Source organism: Hylobates moloch, unplaced genomic scaffold (genome assembly GCF_009828535.3).
Source record: "Hylobates moloch isolate HMO894 unplaced genomic scaffold, HMol_V3 SCAFFOLD_12, whole genome shotgun sequence".
Lineage (NCBI taxonomy): Eukaryota > Metazoa > Chordata > Mammalia > Primates > Hylobatidae > Hylobates > Hylobates moloch.
Genome location: NW_026652287.1, coordinates 1,971,919 through 1,991,987, shown reverse-complemented (window position 1 = coordinate 1,991,987; position 20,069 = coordinate 1,971,919). Strand labels below are relative to the sequence as shown.

The window sequence follows — 20,069 nt, the reverse complement described above, 5'->3', positions numbered from 1 at the left end:
CATACACCAGAGGAGGTTACAGGCAGATCAGACAAGGAAAAGAAAGTGGCCAAAAGCAAACACACCGGAAAAGAGTACCTAAAGCATGAGGAGCCTCGCTGAGCTGTGGGACAAGGTCAAGCGGCCTGGCGGGCGTATGACAACATTCTCTGGGGGGATGTGCGGCATCAGGAGCCGGGATGGGCCTGAGGCTTCACCTGACATGCGAGCTGACACACTGGCCTGCCAGGGCTCGGTGGAGGCTGGCAGAAGGTTCAAGGCCCCAGGTCAGGGACAAAGGGATTTCCTACTCACAGCACACACAGCAGGCAACCTGAGGCTCATGAGCAGCTGCCCACAGCCCCCAGTCTCATGGGGAGAGGCAGAGCAGCTGCAGTGGGACATCCTCACAGTGGGTTTGTGTCACAGCTGAAGGACCCGAGCTTGGGAACCCCAATCTTTCACAATGGGGAGTCTGCAAACCTGACCAACCTTTATCCCTGAAACAGACCCATCTGTCCCCAAAGAAGGCGCCATCTCCACTGCCACAGCCGACTGTCCCCACAGACACCCCTGAAAAGAGTCTGGGGCAATAGGGCCGCTGCCTCTGCTCACAGACAAGGAGAGATGTGAGGAGCCACGAAGATGCCCCGGAACCAGGGCAGGACGGGACTGAGGACACAGAAACACTCAAAGAGGAAATGACTGAGCGCTCTCCCAATCTCCCTGAAACTCTAAAAGCAAAGGCAATGAGCAAGGTAAACCCCACCTTAGGACTTCCTGAAGACAGGAAGAACGGGTTTGCCCGACTCACGGCACAGGAAGCTGCGAGTGGTCTTTGGGTTTTACAGTATTGGTGAAAATAGACACGGATTTCCTTTTCTGAAGTTAAAGTCATTTGAAGTGAGACCTTAAGGGAGAAAAACATGATTTTAACAAAGACGGAGTCTCCATTACTCACTTATCTCCAGCTGGCGCTGGATGCGGCCCTTGCTCCGCTCCCGAAACAGAGTCTGTGCCTCATTGTACTCCGCCATGGCTTCCACAAACTTCCGAGACAGCACCGAATGCTAACAACACAGGAAAACTACATTCGTATCTGAGGGCCATGCCTTCTACTGAAAGTGACATGCAAGACATGCATTTTGGAAACTCAAACTACATGTTATTCTGCTGCTGCAAATGGAAAATGACAATGGCAAAGTCCCCATGGCAGTATCTGTGCTAAGAACTTTGCATGCATGATCTGACCTAATTTTCACAAGAGCCCTACTATGCCAGTCACATCCCTACTTAAAGAAAACCATGACTTCGAGGTAGCCCGTGTGCTTCATCGCCTCGTGCCCATGAGGGGACCCAGGCAGGTGGACCCCAGAGCCCACGTGCTTCATCGCCTCGTGCCCTCGAGGCCTCAGGGCTCTGTCTTCCTCTGGGCTGTACCACAAACCACTAAAACGTGGCGGCCTTACCACAAACACAAATCATTTGGATAACTCCCTACTCTTCGGAATAGAACTCTGTTGATGGACTCAATAGATTTTTCTTCACAATAAAGAGATGTTCTATAAATACTGTGAAAGGAAAATAAAATCGCAGGACCTCACTCTCACTACCCCAAACGTACAGTTAAGCTTGGGAACTGAGTCATGCAAAATACTGCCCTCCCTCCTCTTCCCAAACAGATGGCTGCAGTGACAGAAGCCGCACATCTCCCCAGCATCCTCCCGCACAAAGTGCTCACAAGGAAATTCCTCGTAGGTCCCAGAATCTTTCAGAATCCATATCCCCCCGACCAAAAACTAACTCTAAAACAGAGTTCTGCAGAATCTCACCCTGACAATGTACATTAGCTGCTTATCTTCACAGGTACAGGACAAAGACAAGACTAGAAGTCACCCTGGGCCCACCCTGAGAAATGCATGTGTAGCTCCTCCCTCAACTCAGGCTCACACTGGCCCAGGTAAGAGGTGCATCTGGGCATGGGAGGAGTGCAGCATCGACCCCCACTCCTCTCTTCCCACATGTGAAATGTGAACGCAGTGAGCACTGAGCAAAGCCTCACAGCAGCGTGGCCACCTCGCTGCCTACCCCCGCTTTTTCTCTCTTTTTTTCCCCCTTTCCTCCTTCCTCTCCTGCCTGCTTTTTCCCCTTTAAATACTAAAGTCCTCAAAACCCTCTTCGGGAAAGGCACAAACCACAGATCCTACTCTAATTTGTATTTCTTTTTTCCAAGTGTGTCCTCAACTTTGGCAAAATAAACCTCTGTTTCAGATACTTTTGTTTTACAATACCATATTATTTTCATGCAGAAACACTATGAGGATAAGCATGACAGTAAAGATGAAATTATTCAGAGTCTCCAAGAAGAAAGTAAAAACACTTATTCTGCGACATCACTTCAATCTAAACGAGGCTGATAGCAAACCTGGGTTCTTCGTATCCGAAGATCCACTGAAGTCCGGTTCCCACTCTCATCCTGATCAAAACTTTGTTCAATAGCTAGGAACAAATAGGAAATAATTACCTTCCAAATTTAAAAATGAAAATGTTCCAAGCCTGACTTCAAATTCCTTTTATTTCTTATTTTTGAAGTATCTTTATAAAATAAAGCTAACGAACAAGTGACCTTTTAAAACAATCTACTAAAAAGACAATCCCCCAATAGGAAATTATTTTTTGAGACAAGGTCTGGCTCTATCACCCGGGCTGCAGTGCAGGGGCACAATCTCAGCTCACTGCAACCTCCGCCTCCCAGGCTCAAGCAGTCCTCCCACCTCAGCCTCCCAAGTAGCTGGGATTACAGGCGTGTGCCACCACATCCAGGTAATTTTTGTACTTTTTGTACAGACGGGATTTTGCCATGTTGCCCAGGCTGGTCTCGAACTCATGAGCTCAAATGATCTGCCTGCCTTGGCATCCCAAAGTGCTGGCATTACAGGTGTGAGCCACTGCGCCCAACCCCATCAAGAGGAAACATGTATATGTAGATACACACAGATATATATATATACACACATATATGCACACATATATACACAGATACACACAGATATATATACACACATATATACAACTACGTATTTACTCATACAAAAAAATGGAAACATAACCAACAAATTTTAAAACTAGGTACCACTAAAGGGAAAGGAGAAACAAGGGGACGACGAAGAAAGAAGCTAGACTCTGAATATGTTTTATATATTTGACTTCAGAATGACATAAATACTTCACAAAACTTAATGCAAAACTAAATTTTAAAAAAATCCCTTAACTTCAAAGGAAAAATAAAACAAACCTGACAGTAAGTCAAGTTAATGACATAAACACACAGAAGAGCCAGGTGCAGTGGCTCACGCCTGTAATCCTAGCACTTTGGGAGGCTAAAGCAGGCGGATCACTTGAGGCCAGGGGTTCGAGACCAGTGTGGCTAACATGGTGAAACCCTGTCTCTGCTACAAATACAAAAATTAGCTGGGCGTGGTGGCGGGTGCCTGTAATCCCAGCTACTCGGGAGGCTGAGGAAGGAGAATTGCTTGAACTCGGGAGGCGGAGGTTGCAGTGAGCCGAGACAGCGCCATTGCACTCCAGCCTAGGGGACAAGAGCGAAACTCCATCTCAAAAAAATAAATAAACACACAGAGGAAAAACTATTCAAACTAACTTTAAAACCCAGTAATTTGTAGCTGGACACAGTGGTGTGTGCCTGTAGTCACAAGTGCTGGGGGGATCACTTCAGCCTAGGAGTTTGAGGCTGTAGTGCACTATGATCACACTGGTGAACAGTCACTGCACTCCAGTCTGGCCAGCACAGCAAGACCCCAGGTCAAACAACAACAACAAAAAGTAATTTGATTATATAGCCCAGTGGGATATACCTATAGACAAAAAGAATGACAAAAAAAATAAAAAATAAACCTTTAAGTAATCATACTCTTGACAGTAGATGCTGGCATAATTATTTTGAATCTGTTGTGTGTGTACTATGAATAGCAAGTGAATAATTATGTGTCAGTGAGAACCAGAATTCGGGGCATAGTTGAAAGGAGATAAAGATGTAATATTGCCCATATTAAGTGAAAATCCTTTCAAAAAAAATTTTTTAGTCCTTCCTTTAATCTTAATTTGGAGTCTCAGTAACAAATCATGATTCATTTTATCTTTTAAAAAAAATCTTAGCCCGGTCCACTGAAAAAGCCTAGGAAAGAATGGTCAGGTCATCGTCATGTATAGCAATACATTCCCCAGCATGCTGATCTCGGTGTCTAGAACATTCTTTAGACAGAGGAGCAGGGCTCCCTGGGGAAATGGCTGATGCCAGGCCCAGGGCAGGAAAGGGGTGAAATGAGCATAGGGACTTTTGTCACAGCAAAAAGTGGAAAGGCTGTCACAAACAATGAGGGGGCTACCAAAAGGACTCAAGAGTCCACCCTACTAGCCAAAGAGACCATCTGAGCATTAAGGATAACGTAGCAATGAAAACATCAGATGTGTTTAAATCCATGTGTTCAGGATGATGGACGAGAGGCAGCAACAGAGACTCTCCCTGGTCATCTCTGGAGGACTCCAGGGAACCGCCCTATGAAAATTACACCAGAGAGAGAGAGTCCAACGCGGATCCTCTCTGTCCTCCATGATCTGTGACCCAGAATGTGCTTTGGCTCCCTTGGTTGGAGAAGCCAGGTCATTCATCCTACGGAACCTGCCACGCTGCACATTTTGCTGATTTCACCCTGCAACACGTTCAGTAGGCTCTGCTGTCCTCTATATTTACTGTGGGCTCATAGTTAAATTCTCGAAACTACCCAATTCAAGAGTTGAAGGGGAAAGGTTTCTTTTTAAATAACTATTCCAGCAACTAAACAAAGAAGGAATAATAAAATCAGGATATTCATGCTTGTAATCCCAGCACTTTGGGAGGCTGAGACGGGCGGGTCATTTGAGGTCAGGAGTTCGAGACCAGCCTGGCCAACATGGCGAAACCCCATCTCTACTAAAAATACAAAAATTAGCCAGGTGTGGTGGTGGGCGCCTGTAGTCCCAGCTACTCAGGAGGCTGAGGCAGGAGAGTTGCTTGAGCCCGGGAGGTGGAGGCTGCAGTGAGCTGAGATCGTGCCACTGCACTTCAGCCTGGGTGACAGAGTGAGACTCTGTCTCAAAAAAAAAAATAAGTAAATAAATAAAAAATAAAATAAAATAAAATCAGGATATTACTGCGTGCAACTTCTAATGAATTATGGGTCTTGGAAATAATCATCCATTTTGACAATATCACAGAATAGAAAAGAATGTTATATCTTATTTAAAATTTTACTGAACTTACTTAGAGCCAAGAAAAAATGTTAATGTCACCATTAACATCTTTTTTTTTTTTGAGACAGAGTCTTGCTCTTTTGCCCAGGCTGGAGTGCAGTGGCGTGATCTCGGCTCACTGCAAGCTCCGCCTCCCGGGTTCACGCCACTGTCCTGCCTCAGCCTCCCGAGTAGCTGGGACTACAGGTACCCGCCACCGCGGCCGGCTAATTTTTTTTGTATTTTTAGTAGAGACAGGGTTTCGCCGTGTTAGCCAGGATGAGTCTCGATCTCCTGACCTCGTGATCCACCCGCCTCGGACTTCCAGAGTGCTGGGATTACAGGCACGAGCCTCCGCACCCGGCCACCATTAACATCTTAAGGTAACCATGAGGACATAAAATCTGTAATCAGATGCTGCATCTTTACATTTTAAAAACCCACAAAAAACACCTGAATCAGATAAAGCTTGGAGAATTTAGCTACCAACCTACAGCAAATTCAGAGGACAGCAGAGCCTATTAAATGTGCTGCAGAGGTAAGATCAGCAAAATCTGCAGCATGGCAGATTCTGTAGGACAAATGTCCTGGTTTCATCAACCAAAGGAAAAAGTGCCAGAGAGAAAAACCATGAAGGGAAAATCTCATTTTTAAAAGCCAGGGTTTGGTCCTTATTTGGGACTCAATTCAAGCAAACTGTCAAAAAAAAAAAAAAATCGTAAGACCACTGGGGAAATAGAAACTCTGCCTGGATGTTCTGTACTATTAAGTAATTATAATGAATTTGGGTTTAGATAGAATTGTGGTTGTGCTTTTGGAGAAGCTTCTGTTTTTGAAATACACACTGATGAAATCTCAGATGCCTTTGATGGGCTTCAGAATAGACTGGGAGCGGGTCGGGGTGGGAGCTCATGGAGAACTGTGGAGGTGGGGAGTCGGCTTGTGGTCGCCTCTCTCTGCTTCTGCACACATCTTAAACCCGCCGTAATAAAAGTATTTTATCATCTGCACAGAGATTGTTTTTGATCTTGATGCCATTCTGCAAAAATCAAATACAATGTGTTCTTCTACCAAATCGAGAAAAAGCAACCCCTGGTTAAGTCCCATGTAAAAGCTATAAGCCTCCCAAAATACTACTGCTGCTAAAGCGGAATGCCAAACATCATCAAATAAATTCTACTGAAAGTTTGAAAGAAATGAGCAATTGAAGGGTCCATTCAAGAAGAGCTTGGCAATTCACCTTCCCAAACATCTGCAACTTAGCCTGAAATGTCATAAAAAATTTAACAGTATAACAGTTTATAAGCAAACATATAACCTTTTTGAATATGAATTAGTACCCTGAATTACATACAAATAATTTATTTTAAAGCAGTCACTATTTTAATTTTTAAAAATGTAAAAGAACAAAAACCAATAAAGAATAAAATAACAAATACCCATACTCCCAACATCAATAATTAAACATAAAACTTCAAACTTACCCTTTAACTTGGCTCGAATTTTATTCGCAGTTTTCTTGATTTCTTTGTTCAGATCTTCAAGCTCTTCTTTTATTTCTATAAAAATTTAAAATAAAAAATAAAATACAGCATCTGAGCTATAATATCCAACATAAATGATATCCAATAAATTTAAGTGAAACAGTATGCTTAGTAAATATTCACTTTTTTTCTGTAAGAAAAACTACCGCTTATACCAGTGGTTCTCAAGGTGGGTCCCTAAACAGCAGCTTTCATAAATATCAGGTAGGAGCTTAGTAGAAACACAAATCCCTGGGGCCCTCCCTGGACCTACTCAGAAACTGAGGTGGGGGCAGTGGCCCAGCAATCTGAGTTAGCAAACCCTCCAGGTGACACAAGTTTGAGACTTGCTGGTCTATACCCATGAATGAAACTGCTGCCTAAATCCACTGCTAACACCTAGACCTGGGAAAGGAAAACGGAGACGTAATGATGATCTCAACAAAGTCTCCCGTGTGTGTGCTTTTCTCTCATGCTATCAGCTGTCTCCCCAAGACACCCGAATAATCACAGCCACCACTTCAGCGCTGCTGGGCCGGTTGCCCTGGCCTGGCTTCTCAGACACTCAGGGCTGCAAGCAGGGGGCGATGGAGGCAGGGGGCGATGGAGGCAGGGGCCGGCCTCCTAACACGGAGGGAGGCCAGCAGAGCAGGAGCCGACACTCTAGGGCAGTGCTGAGACCTAAGGCCACCCAGGGCATCACAGCAGCCTCTGCTTTCCTGCCTGGCTGCCCCAGAGCCCAGGGAGGGTGGCAGGATGTCTGCTCCATGCTGCACACTCACATTTGCCAGTCCAGTGGCTGAAGTGACCTGAAGGGGGCTTCTCTCTCCTTTGGGCAGAAGTTGCTGAAACAGGGCGGCAGCCCTGTTGGTCGTTTTAGAGAGTCCTGCACTTGCCTCTCCCACTCAATCTCACACGCATCAGCCGGGGAAAAGGCAAATGTTTCTGCTATAGACAACTTGGCCAAGAATGAAAGCTTTCAGAGATGCCCATTCTCTTCCTGGCACCCCCTCAGCTGAGCACATGCACGGTGCCCCGAGTACCCACTGCACACAAGCGTGTGCTAAGTCTTCTTTCCATGCTCAGCTACAGTCATCAGACACAGCCTGGCTCCTCCAGGGTTTCAGAGCCAGATCAGAAGCTGAGCGATCTCCAGAGGTGACAGGTCACGCACCAGTAATACCTACTGAGTACTTTATGTGTGCGAAGGCTCATGTCACTAAGGAGGCTAAGACGATCACCAGGGATCTAACAACTTAGTGAAAAAAAGATAAGACAAACCCAGGAAGTGCCAATGCCACACAGAAACTAACAACGGACGAGACAGGTTTCACAAAATGCCATGGGCAGCGAAGAGGAGAAGCGTCTACTGCAGCTGTCCCACAGGAGGGGACATCTGACCTGGGAGTAGAGAGACTGGTGGCTTCCATTCCAGGCAGAAGAAGGGTCTATGGCACAGAGCAGCAGGACGGTGGGCTGTAGTGACTAGTGTGGGAGGAGGCCAACTACAGGCTGCCTGGGCAGGAGTGTGCAGGCCTGCCTGAGTTTGGGGCTTTTACTGAGGGCACCAGTCAGCACTGAAGGTTTCTGAGCAAAGAAAGATATCAGCAAAGATGCATTAGAAAGATTTTTTTTTTTTTTTTTGAGAGTCTTGCTCTCGTCACCCAGGCTGGAGTACAGTGACACAATCTCGGCTCATTGCAACTTCTGCCTCCTGGGTTCAAGCAATTCTCCTGCCTCAGCCTCCCAAGTAGCTGGGATTACAGGCCTCCACCACCACACCCAGCTAATTTTTGTATTTTTAGTACAGATGGGGTTTCGCCATATTGGCCAGGCTGGTCTCGAGCTCCTGACCTCGTGATCTGCCCACCTCGGCCTCCCAAAGTGCTGGGATTACAGGCGTGAGCCACTGCGTCCAGCCTAGAAAGATTATTTTTAAGCAGGGCACAGTGGTGTGCACCTGTAGTTCCAGCTACTTCAGAGGCTGAGGCGGGAGGATCACTTAAGCCTAGGAGTTTAAGGCCAACCTGGGCAATTAGCAAGACGCCATCTCTATTTAAAAAAGCAAAGAGCAAAGAAAAAATGAAGAAAAATTATTCTGATAATGGATGAAACTAGAAAAAAAGAGAAACTAGACACAAAGGGGTCATTTCGTGGTTCTCCTCTGTGAACATGTTTCTAAAGGGAGATTCTCAGGGGAATCTTTCTACCACCCCAAGAGGTATTCTGAAATTTGTGGGGTACTTCCAGTCATCATAAAAAAGGGAGAGCCGCTGGCATCCAGAAGACAGGGGCCAGGAATGGCACCAGCCAGCACCACACAGCAAAGAACTGGCCTCCGTCCTCCTGTAGTTCCTGAGGGTGACGACGGGGTGTTCGTGCACGTGTGACATGTGCCACCCTCGAACCTCATTACATCAGCACATCACCCACTGACCTGCATAACTGCCAAATGCACACTGCTCACTCAGGCAGGAGAACAGACCTGTTTTCCTGAGCCCAGAACCTGACTCCAGCTTACGAATAAGCCCTATTTTCATCTGCATCGTTTCAATATCCAGTGGATTTTCAGGAATGCAACTGCCATGTCACCACTCTGCATGGCGAGAAAGTTGTACTTCATTCTATTTCAGTGACACCAACTGCCTTAGGAAGAGCACAGGGAAGCCTGCTAACGGCAGCTGAATCACAACGCCTCATCAGCTTGCAGCCTTGGCTGTCACAGTCACAGGACTTGTTTGTAGAGGGGCAAGCACCTCAATTTTGTTTTCTGGTGTTGTGCCTGAGCCTGCACAATACAATCTGTACTTCAATATGTAAGTTACTTCCATTTTATGTCTCCTTCATATTAGTTTGGATATTATATGTTTTTTTTAAAAATTATGGAAGTAGGTAGGCTATATCATCTATGAACTTCATTTTAGAATAGTAAAGGGAACACAGAATGCCTTATAAAATGAGGCATTTAACAGGAATTAGAGAGACTTGCTATGAATAAAGAGGGTGGCAGGTCCATAGTTTGTGGCAGGGGTGCTGGCTCCTGTGGTGCGTGAGGCTGATGCAAACACCCCCAAGGCCTGGCCACTGTGCCTGGGGAATGAGGGCTGAGTGTAGGAGTCGAAGCTAAAACGTACACACAGCAAGGGCATTTGTGCAGGGGTCCGGCCCAGCCAGCGCCTGAGCACAGCTGAGGACAACTAGACTCGGGAGACGGTCTTGAGCCACTGCGCTGCCACAGAAACCACGAGATCTGAGAGGTGAGCCTGCCAGTGGATGAGAGTCTCCCTCTCGAGCTGGCGGGCCACAGCAGGACTCACTCCCCTGGGCAAAGAAAGCCCTTGGCCCTTACACAGCACGGGTGGGGGGCACTCAAGAAGGAAAGAGTGAACTAGGTGCCACTACAGGCACACGAGGCTTGAGCAACTCATCAGCAAAATAAAAGAGGCACTGCCTGTCCGATCCTGCAAGCTGCAGACGCAGGCCATGAGGTCACATTTGATAAAGGTGGTATTTCAAATCACTGAGACCAGACGGAGATATCAGGAACCTCCTCTTCCAGCGGCCTAGGTGGTTCGGCTCAATCCCGCTGCTGAGAACAATTAGAAAGGGTAGACACAATACTCTTTTCAAATCTCTGTAAAGCCATTAGAAACCTAACAAGGTGCGAAAATAAATAACATAAAATAAAATAATAATTAAAAAAAAGAAACCTAACGAGGCAGGAAAGAAGACTCAGAAGAAGAAAACCCAAAGAGGTGGGCCCCACCTTTGCAGCCACTTTTACCTGGGGGCATGTGCCAACTCCATAAAAGGCAGCTGAGCTGCAGAGAAGCTGAGAAAACTGCTGACTTGGAGAGGCAATGCCCTAGGAGGAACAGTCAGGTGGGAAGCTGGCCCTCGCAGGGGCTGAAGCCTCAGTCTAAATCATCTAAATCCCTAAAATTAGATCCAGAATTGCTGGTGCTTCTAGCCATCTGCCAGAAATAAAAATAAATCATCTCTTTAAAAAGAAAATACCATTTAGGACTCAAATTATTACTACAAATAATTCCAATACAAAGCTCAAAACTCAATCAAAAATAACCAGGCAAACAAAGAAAAAAAAACACATGAAAAAAAACCAACAAAAACAGACAACACTAACCCATCCACAGAGGCACCAGTTAATGAAGTTACAAGACACAGACGTTAAAACAATTAAATTCAAAGAGATAAAATGTAAGATCATAAATTTTGTCAGAGAATAGGACAGTATTAAAAGGAACCAAATGGAATTCTAGGAGTTAAAACCAATCCAAAAATAATTCCATAGATGAAGAAAGATTCCTTGACCTGAAAGACAATCACTGAAGAGAAATCGAAAGATAAGTCAGGGAAAACATTTTCAAAATAAAATATATAGAGAAAAAATGATGAAAAATAGAGAACAAAAGAGGAGAGAGAGAAGGGATACACTGAAAAGCTCTAAAAGACATACAATTCCAGTCGCAAAGAGAGATGACAGAAAATGGAGCAAGGATGCTATTTGAAGAAGTAATGGCCAAAGTTTTTCAAAACACAGCCAGAAAATGTCAATCCAAAGATTAAAGAAGCCTTATAAGACGGAAAAAAGAAAACGAAAACCACATCTCCAAACATTAAAGTAAAACTGCTAAAACCAAAGACCAAAAACCAAATATCTTAAAAGCTCTAATTAGCTGAAAAAAAAAAAAAAAAGTAAAGCCAAAAGACACTGGAAAAATATGTTTTAAATCTTCAGAGTGGTGATAGAAAATAACTTCTAAACTAGAATCTTCTACTCAGTGAAAATATCCTTCGAGAATAATACTAAACTGAGGATAATTTCAGATAATAGCGAATCTTCACTGAAGGAGGTAAGAAGGAAGGGGAGAGGAACCGCAAGGGCAGGAAGGCCTCGGGTGGGGTGGTCTCAGCCTGTGGTGGGGGCAGCTGGGCTGAAGCAGGGCAGGGGTCCTGGAGCCGAGACTCCCTAGGAAGGCCCTGCAGTGGGAGGGGATGCCGGAGCCTGGCCACACAGGTCCTTACGGGGAGTACGCGCGGCTTCATTTCTGAAGGGAGAAAGCCCCATGAGCTGCCCCCATGCCCTTTAGGGGAGGGGACAGGAGAGGGGTAACATCGTGAGAAACGCTGTTTCTACAAAAAAAAAAAATAATATATATATATATATATATATATATATATATTAAAGGCAGATGCCACCACTAGCTCATTTCACACGTGTGGGAACTGCCCCAGGAGAGGTTAAGTGATGCGTCCAAGGCCACACAGGGATAACCGGTGGAACAGGATCTGAATCCAGAGCCACAGAGGCGCGGCTTCCTCCAGGCCCTTCCTCCAGGGCTTCCGCACAAGGAGCCGCGTCTCCATGAGTCTGATTTCCCGCAGAAAAGCACAGAATGCACGGGAGCAGGCTGCGCTGGAGATGGAGACGGTGCAGACGCGGGCCCAGCGCATTCGGAGCGGAGCCCCAGGGAACCGCTGAGGGAACAGGAAGCAGAGAAAACGGGAGCGAACGCAGCCGCAGGACGACCGCACCCGAACACAGGGTGCAAGCCAGGCTGACGGCTGACTGCAGGAGCGAATCAAATCCCCGCCGTCCTGCAGGGGGAATCCCAGCCTCGTCATCACTAAAACCCAAACCAGAATCACACACACTTCATGCTCCTGCAGGGCTGGATCCGCGTCTTGGAGGGCCTGAAATTTCTACGTTTTGCAATGACACCCTTTTAATACAAAAGAAAAAAGAAACAATACAAAAGTAGAAAGTGAAAAAAGAAAAATGCAGGTAAAAGGTCCTTCGTCCACCTCTGCCCTGGGATCCGCGGCTGCAGGTGGCGCGGCGCGGGCGGTACTAGGACCGGGGACCCGCCCGGGACCGGCTGCCTCTGGCGCCACCTGGCGGCCGCCGTGCCCAGCCCTGCCCCGGGTCCTGAGGTTAACGGGGGACCTCCGGGAGGGCAGAAGCCCGGGGATAGCCCTGCTCACCGGGACCTAAGCAGAGCGCCTGCCCGAGGATGGGGAGACACGGGGGAAGCGGAGCACAGTAGTCCCCCTTCCTCCCACCCACCTTCCCCTCTTCCTTTAGGAACAAGGCGGGAAGGCCAAGAGCCTGTCCCTCTCTGCATTATCCCGGGCCCATCATTGGGATAGAGGAATCACTGCATTTTGCTTTTTAAAGACTGACCAAGGAAGCGGCTGGAGGCTGCTGCCTACATTTTGGTTCACACTCTCACAAAACAAAAGACAAAAAAGCAATGGTTTTTTTTAGAGCCCAAAAGGGACTATCATGAAACAGTAACAGTTCTAAATTTACTCAAAAAATAGTTCTCTCTGCTATGACTTGGCAGCAAAAATGTTTTGGAGGTAAATTATTCAAAAAAAAGCGCTGATATTTATTCAAATACAATTTCCCTAAGCATTAAGCATGATGTTAACAGATGTTACATAAAAGGTCCTACGGGCAAATAAATGTGTGAAACACTAAACAAAGCTAAACAGGCTTCCTTCTAGGAAGACTTCTCAGAGACTTGATTATTCTACGGGTACTGCAACTTCCCAAGAGGGGCTGGGCGACGGCACGAAGAGGTCCCCGGAAGGATCTGGCCGCAAGCAGCACCCTGGCTGCGCGGACTAGCTCATGAGACGGCAGCTCCAGAAACATTTTGGGAAACACACTTCTGAGTCACTGAGAGGGTATAAACAGAGGCTCAGAACATTATTTTACAAGACACACAAAATTTTAAAATGCATTTTTTCAATTTAATACTACTTTCTTATTTTTTCAACGTACGGCTACACTAAGTAATATTCCAACAAAAAATGTATTTGCTGGCAACTTTCCTCTAAGACCAAGAGTACATGTGCCCCCATCACCACTTCTATTCAATACTGTACTGGAGGTCAGCTAAGTAAGTCAGTTCAAACTAACAACCACAAGAGCTGCACGGTAAAAACGGTCACTATTTATTCACAATGACACGACTGGGTGCAGAGACAATCCAACATAAGCTATAGAGAATATTAGAATTAATAACTCATTAGACAAGGGGTACAAGGCCAATAAGCAAAAATCATTGTATTTCTATATACCAACAACAAACAGAGAAAATGACATTTAAAGGAGATACAGCTGGGCACGGTGGCTCATGCCTGAAATCTCAGCACTTTGGGAGGCCGAGGCAGGTGAATCACAAACGTCAAGAGTTCAAGACCAACCAATATGGTGAAATCCCATCTCTACTAAAAATACAAAAATTAGCTGGGCGTGGTGGTGGGCACCTGTAGTCTCAGCTACTCAGGAGGCCAAGGCAGGAGAATCGCTCGAACCCGGGAGGCGGAGGTTGCAGTGAGCCGAGACTGTGCCACTACACTCCAGCCTGTGTGACAGAGTGAGACTCTGTCTCAAAAAAAAAATTAGATAAATAAAAAATAAAGTACATACGACTTGCATTAACATCAAAACATTGACTACCTAGGAATAAATACAACAAATATGTGTGAGACCCCTCCTTGGAACCCACAGCACGGCGCAGACAGGCATTAAAGGCGGCCTAAGTCATGGAGGTAGGGGCCATTTTCATGGATTCAAAGACTCAACGTTGTTAACACAGTAACTCCCCCCACCATGATGTGTGGACTCCAATTTGTAATCTCTGGCTTGCTCAGATCCATGTCCCCTGTAAAGCTTTCAATATTTATCATTCCAGAGCAATGAAACACTTCTCTATAACTCCCATGCCCCTAACGCTGAGTTAATTTAAAATCATGTCTTTTCTCCCAATGAGGAGATGCAAATACCATGGGGAAGCAAATTGAGACAAAAATCCAGGTTCTCCAGCTGCTTCCACTGAGCTCCTTTCACTCTCCTGTGTGCCTCAGATTCAAAAGGAAGCAAATGTGAGGCAGGGAGAACTTGGATAAACAGGTAAAGAAAGAAACCCATTTCTTCCATGCCATCCTCCACAGGCACGGAGTGCAGCACAGTCCATACAAAAGCTCCTCCTTAAGACTTTCAGAGTCACCTCAGTGCGTCTTCCTATTTCACTCTGCTCTTACAAGTACTGTTTTCCAGATCAATCCCTGACCCACTGCCCTCTGAACAGAAAATGCTGACTTGCTGAACTGTGGTCTAATCTTGGCCTCTAAGTTCTGCAGAGCCACTTTCGTGTGTTCTTTAGGATATGATGCATCGTGGTCCTCACCCTGGCTGACCACTAGAATCATACAGGCAGCTTTAAAAAAAAAAAATACAGATGCCCTGGCTCGCCCCAGGCCAAATGCCTCAGACTCTCTAGGGTATCAGCATTTTGTACAAACTCCCCTGAATCTAACGTGAAGCCAGAGTTGAGGCCTGTGCTGCAGACATCAAGAGAGACACATAAACACACAAACTTTTTGTTGTGAAAACCAACAACTTACTTCCTTCTGGGTTTGGTGCAGAAAGAATGATGCTGTGGTTTTTCTTTACTTCTTCAACATATTGAGTTATTTTATCAATACTGTTTCTAATCTCCTCAACCTAGGAGAGAGAGAGAGTCATTACAGCATGGCAAACTCAAATCTGTGACCACTTTTCATCCCCGAAAAGGGGAAGAATAAAGGAGGGAAATAAATAATTACCACATAAGAAATAAAAGCCTCTCCCATTCTCACACTGCTATCATTAAATTTAAAAAATAAAGATATATCCTATGAATATTTCTACCTTCATACCTAAAGCAGTACCAATCAACATTCACCAGGAAAACCTACCAGGTTGTAAAAATTTCTAGTCAAGTCCCAAGCATGACACAGATGGAGCCAATTAGAAGCATCCTACTATTAATACCCATTCTCAGTATAACCAGGAAGTAAGCCCATAAAACACGCAGGCACAGTGGCTAACACCTGTAATCCCAGCACTGTGGGAGGCCAAGGCAGGCGGATCACTTGAGGCCAGGAGTTCAGGACCAGCCTGGCCAACATAGAGAAACCTCTTCTCTACTAAAAATACAAAAATTAGCCAAGTGAGGTGGCACACACCTGTGATCCCAGCTACTCAGGAAGCTGAGGCTCAAGAATCGCTTGAATCAGGAGGCAGAGGTTGCCGTGAACCGAGATCACACCACTGCACTCCAGCCTGGGCAACAGAGCAAGACTCTGCCTCAAAAAAAAAAGAAGAAAATAATAATAATAATACTCTTATGGGAGGAGGTATCTATAGCTCATACAGCCAAGCCTTCATAATCGTTATCTTTGACCTCTAAATGTTTAAATTCAATATTTGTTTCAAAATGTAATGTATCATTAGCAAGATTTATCTAGATGGAGTCATAACATTATCTTCAAAAACCTCTATGGTAGGCTGAATAATGGCCCCAAAGATGTTCAGTTCCTAATCCCTGGGCCTGTGAGTTACCTTATAGGGCAAAAGATATTTTGCAGATGTGACTAAACTAAGGATCTTGAGATGAGAATTTATCCTGAATTTTCCAGTTCGGTCCTCATTAACCCATTTATGCCAGAGGCTGCAATGTGTATGTGTGAAAAATCAGACCTTGGTGATGACCCTGAGCAGTAGGATATAAATAACTCGCAAAAGCTTAGCGTTCCAATAATGGAACACTAGGCATAAATGGGTTAAAGTCGCAAGTGTTCTTAGAAGACAGCAGTAGAGGGAGATCCAGCTACAGAAGTAGCAAGGTGAGCCCTGGAGCAAGATCCTCTGCTGCCAGCTCCTACCTCCTTCCTCATTTCAAAATAGTAATTATAGGCCAGGCACAGTGGCTCATGCCTGTAATCCCAGCACTTTGGGAGCCAAGGCAGAAGGATCACTTGTGGCCAAGAGTTCAAGACCAGCCTGGGCAACATAGAGAGACCCCCATCGCTACAAAAACTTAAAAAAAAAAAAAAAAAAAGGAAAATTAGCCGGGCACGATGGTGCATGCCTGCAGTCCCAGCCACTCAGGAGGCTGAGGGAGGAAGATCACTTGGGCCCAGGAAGTTGAGGCTGTAGTGAGCTGTGACTGCACCACTATACTCCAGCCTGGGCAACAGAGCAAGACCCTGCTCTTAAAAACAAAAAAAGGAAGAAGTAATTATTAACCATTACATGTTGTGGCACAATCCACATCCTAACCCCAGAGCCTGTGAATATGTCACCTTGCATGGCAACGGGAACTTTGCAGATGTGATCAAATTGAGTCTTGAGATGGGAGACTACCCTGGATTATCTGGGTGGGCCCAACGTAACCACAGGAGTCCTTATAAGACGAGGCAAGGGGACCAACGTTGGAAAAAGGACACTTGATCATGAAAAGAGCGGCTGGAGTGATGGCTTTGAAGAGGGAGGAAAACCAAGAACACAGGCTGCCTGCGGAAGCTGGAGAGGAAGGCAGCTCCAGGAGGCTCGCAGCTCTGCCCTGCCAGCACCTGAGCTTCTCCAGGCCCTGGAACTAGGAGGAGGTGATAAACGTGTTGTTGAAGGGAACCAGGAGGAGGTGATAAACGTGTTGTTGAAGGGAACCAGGAGGAGGTGATAAACGTGTTGTTGAAGCACAGTGATTGCGGTGATTTGTTACAGCAGCAGCAGGAAACTGACACGTATCAACATAAATGACACATTTCTGTGAAAAATAGATCTCCAAAAAATCGGTGGAAACGGGCAGTGATTTGCACTTTTTGTAAATCTAATGTCTAGCTTAATAGAAAGCATCCTGATCATCACAGATATTTCTGGGTTTGGTGTGTTGGCTCTGAGAAACTCCATCATTGTGCAGTCATAAGAGAATGAAAATGGCAATGATCATCTTAGTATTACTTTGAAAAGAGCTTTGACCACAGAATCCTCTTGAAAGGGTCTTAGGGACCCCAGACCAGATTTGAAAAGTCTAAGTATTAAAGAATCATGCAGGCCAGGAGCAGTGGCTCACACCTGTAATCCCAGCATTTTGGAGGCCGAGGCAAGCGGATCACTTGAGGTCAAAAGTTCAAGACCAGCCTGGCCAGCATGGCAAAATGCTGTCTCTACTAAAAATACAAAATTAGCCAGGCATGGTGGCGTGCCTGTAGCACCAGCTACTCAGGAGGCTGAGACAAGAGAACTGCTTGAACCCAGGAGGAGGAGGCTGTAGTGAGCCGAGATCACACCACTGCACTCTACCCTGGGTGACACAGCGAGGCTCCATCTCAAAAAAAGAAAGAAAAATTACCATTTCTAAAGTAATACACATATGTTAGAAAGTAAAAGAAAAAAAACATTATTTTAACTCTTGGAGAGTTCTGCAATATATACCGCTGCTAACTCCAAGCCCCCGTATGGCTCCAGAGGAACAGGAAACTGCAGGGCTATACACCCTGGACCCAGACAGGCACTGAGAGAGAATGGTGCCAGCTACCATTTTATGTCCGGGAATAACATAGCACAGGGGTCCTTTGGCTCCATTATAAATCATCTTCACAGAAACGAGACTCCCTGGCCACCCTTCAGAGCGCTGTTTTAGTGTTAACCAAACACCATGTGAAATTCATTTCTCTTGCAAACTTCTATGTGATATTGAAGATCAGAATGAGTTTATATTAACAAATATTATTTGCTTCTGTATTTGTCTAGGAAGTCATTTCACAGAAATTAAGTGCAAAATAAATTGACTAACAAATGAAAGCTTGAGCTTAAGTTAGAACCCAATGAGGAAAAGCACTGGGCAAGCCTTCCTAAAGCACGAGTAACCTGTTTCCCACATGGCCCTGAGACGCCAGCAGCAAAGACAGACTGGCACCAGTTCGACAAAGACCACAGCTTAATGGCACTCAGTGAATTGCACAATGTAACTTTTCTGTTCTTTTTCTTTTTTTTTTTTTTTTTTGTCACCCAAGCTGTTGCCCCAAGCTGGAGTACAGTGGCACGATCTCAGCTCACTGCAACCTCCACCTCCCAGGTTCCAGCGATTCTCCCACCACAGCCTCCCAAGCAGCTAGGATTACAGGCACCCGCCCCATGCCTGGCTAATTTTTGTATTTTTAGTAGAGACAGGGTTTTGCCATGTTGGCCTGGCTGGTCTGGAACTCCTGACCTCAGGTGATCCACCCACCTCGGACTCCCAAAGTGCTGGGATTACAGGCATGAGCCACTGCACCCGGCCTGCACTATGTAACTTTTCTATTAAATGCAACACTTAATGGCAGGAGATTCTTTAAAATAAATACATTTTTACAAAGAACTTACATGGAAGAGTTAAGCAACCAAGTAAAAGGAATTAAATCAGAAAAATAATAATTTGACAAAGGGGGCAGGAAGGCTAAAGACAATTTAAAAAGTCTCATTTCCAAGAAGTGAAATCAGGAAATCCCAGCATCTTAACTCCTTTATACCTTAAAGGAAGTTCCTTGTAGCTAACAATTTAATCTCATGGTTTTTTCCTTTAAATAACAGTAGCAACTAACAAATACTAGAAAACCAGTCACTAGGCTTATGTGAGATATTCAAGAAATTCTGGTTGAAGATGAAAAACTAATAACTTTCCATATGCTTTTATAAACCTATTAAAATATTCAAATCCAGGCCCTGCTAGGCCAGATGAGGCTGCTGAGTGAAACTATCCCATGAGACTCAGCATAATCAAGGCGAGTCCTGCAATGAAGGTTCCGTCGTTAAAAAACCCACTGGACGTGTGTTTTCCTTTCTTCATGTTTTACAAGGTCAATGTATTTGTTCTGTGACTCAATTTCAAAAACTTGAAATTATGCTACATTAGATCAGATAATTCTTAGGTTTGAGAATTTCAGCAGGGCCTAAACCCAAGAGCTGCGCTGGGGAGATAAGCAGGAGGGGGAGGCCTCACACCTCAGATAGGATCCCAGCACCGGCAGGCCGCCGCGTCTGAAAATATCAGCCACTGGGTCACCTGTGACTTTCCTCTGAGTCTTCTGCCTGAGCTCACATACAGCTGATCAGTCACCGACTTCAGACCCTGAGCCCTCTGCTCTAGGCACTTGCCTCAGGACTCACACCCACCGGTGGAGGGGTGGCAGTGCTGGTGGGAGCCACGCACACCTGACCCGTGCCTGCAGCCAGGCGCCACCTCTGCTGCCGGAACCACCACCTCCTGAAGAACCAAGGAGGCCTCGTTCTGAGACACTGCCCGTCTTGCAGGGAGGCCTTTGTAAAACTCTCTTAAGGGGCGCCACAGGACCTCCAAAAGGCAGCCTGCAAGGAGGAGGCGCTGCTGCAGCAGCCAGCACCGGGTGGGAGAAGTGGCCGCCCACCAGCAGAGGGCGCTG

At 45.7% G+C, this 20,069-nt stretch overlaps 1 protein-coding gene and 1 pseudogene across 12 annotated transcripts in view; one reads left to right on the top strand and one right to left on the bottom strand.

Moving 5' to 3' along the window:
* STX2 (syntaxin 2) overlaps window positions 1–20,069 on the bottom strand; it is a 49,535-nt gene that overhangs the window by 16,510 nt on the left and 12,956 nt on the right. For 11 of the 12 annotated variants that reach the window (XR_009209035.1, XM_032168261.2, XM_032168262.2 and 8 more), the window contains exons 3-6: window positions 15,231–15,330; window positions 6,753–6,827; window positions 2,405–2,478; window positions 941–1,049 (exon numbers count right to left, since the gene is read on the bottom strand). Coding sequence is in view for 11 of the 12 variants with exons in the window: in XM_032168261.2 (XP_032024152.1) it covers window positions 941–1,049; window positions 2,405–2,478; window positions 6,753–6,827; window positions 15,231–15,330 (358 nt within the window). In the remaining variant the exon portion in view is untranslated. Of the gene's footprint in view, window positions 1–940; window positions 1,050–2,404; window positions 2,479–6,752; window positions 6,828–13,674; window positions 14,213–15,230; window positions 15,331–20,069 lie in introns of those variants that run through there. The other variant, XM_058425478.1, reaches the window with a different exon arrangement.
* LOC116479822 (small nucleolar RNA U13) lies at window positions 9,132–9,229 on the top strand (annotated as a pseudogene).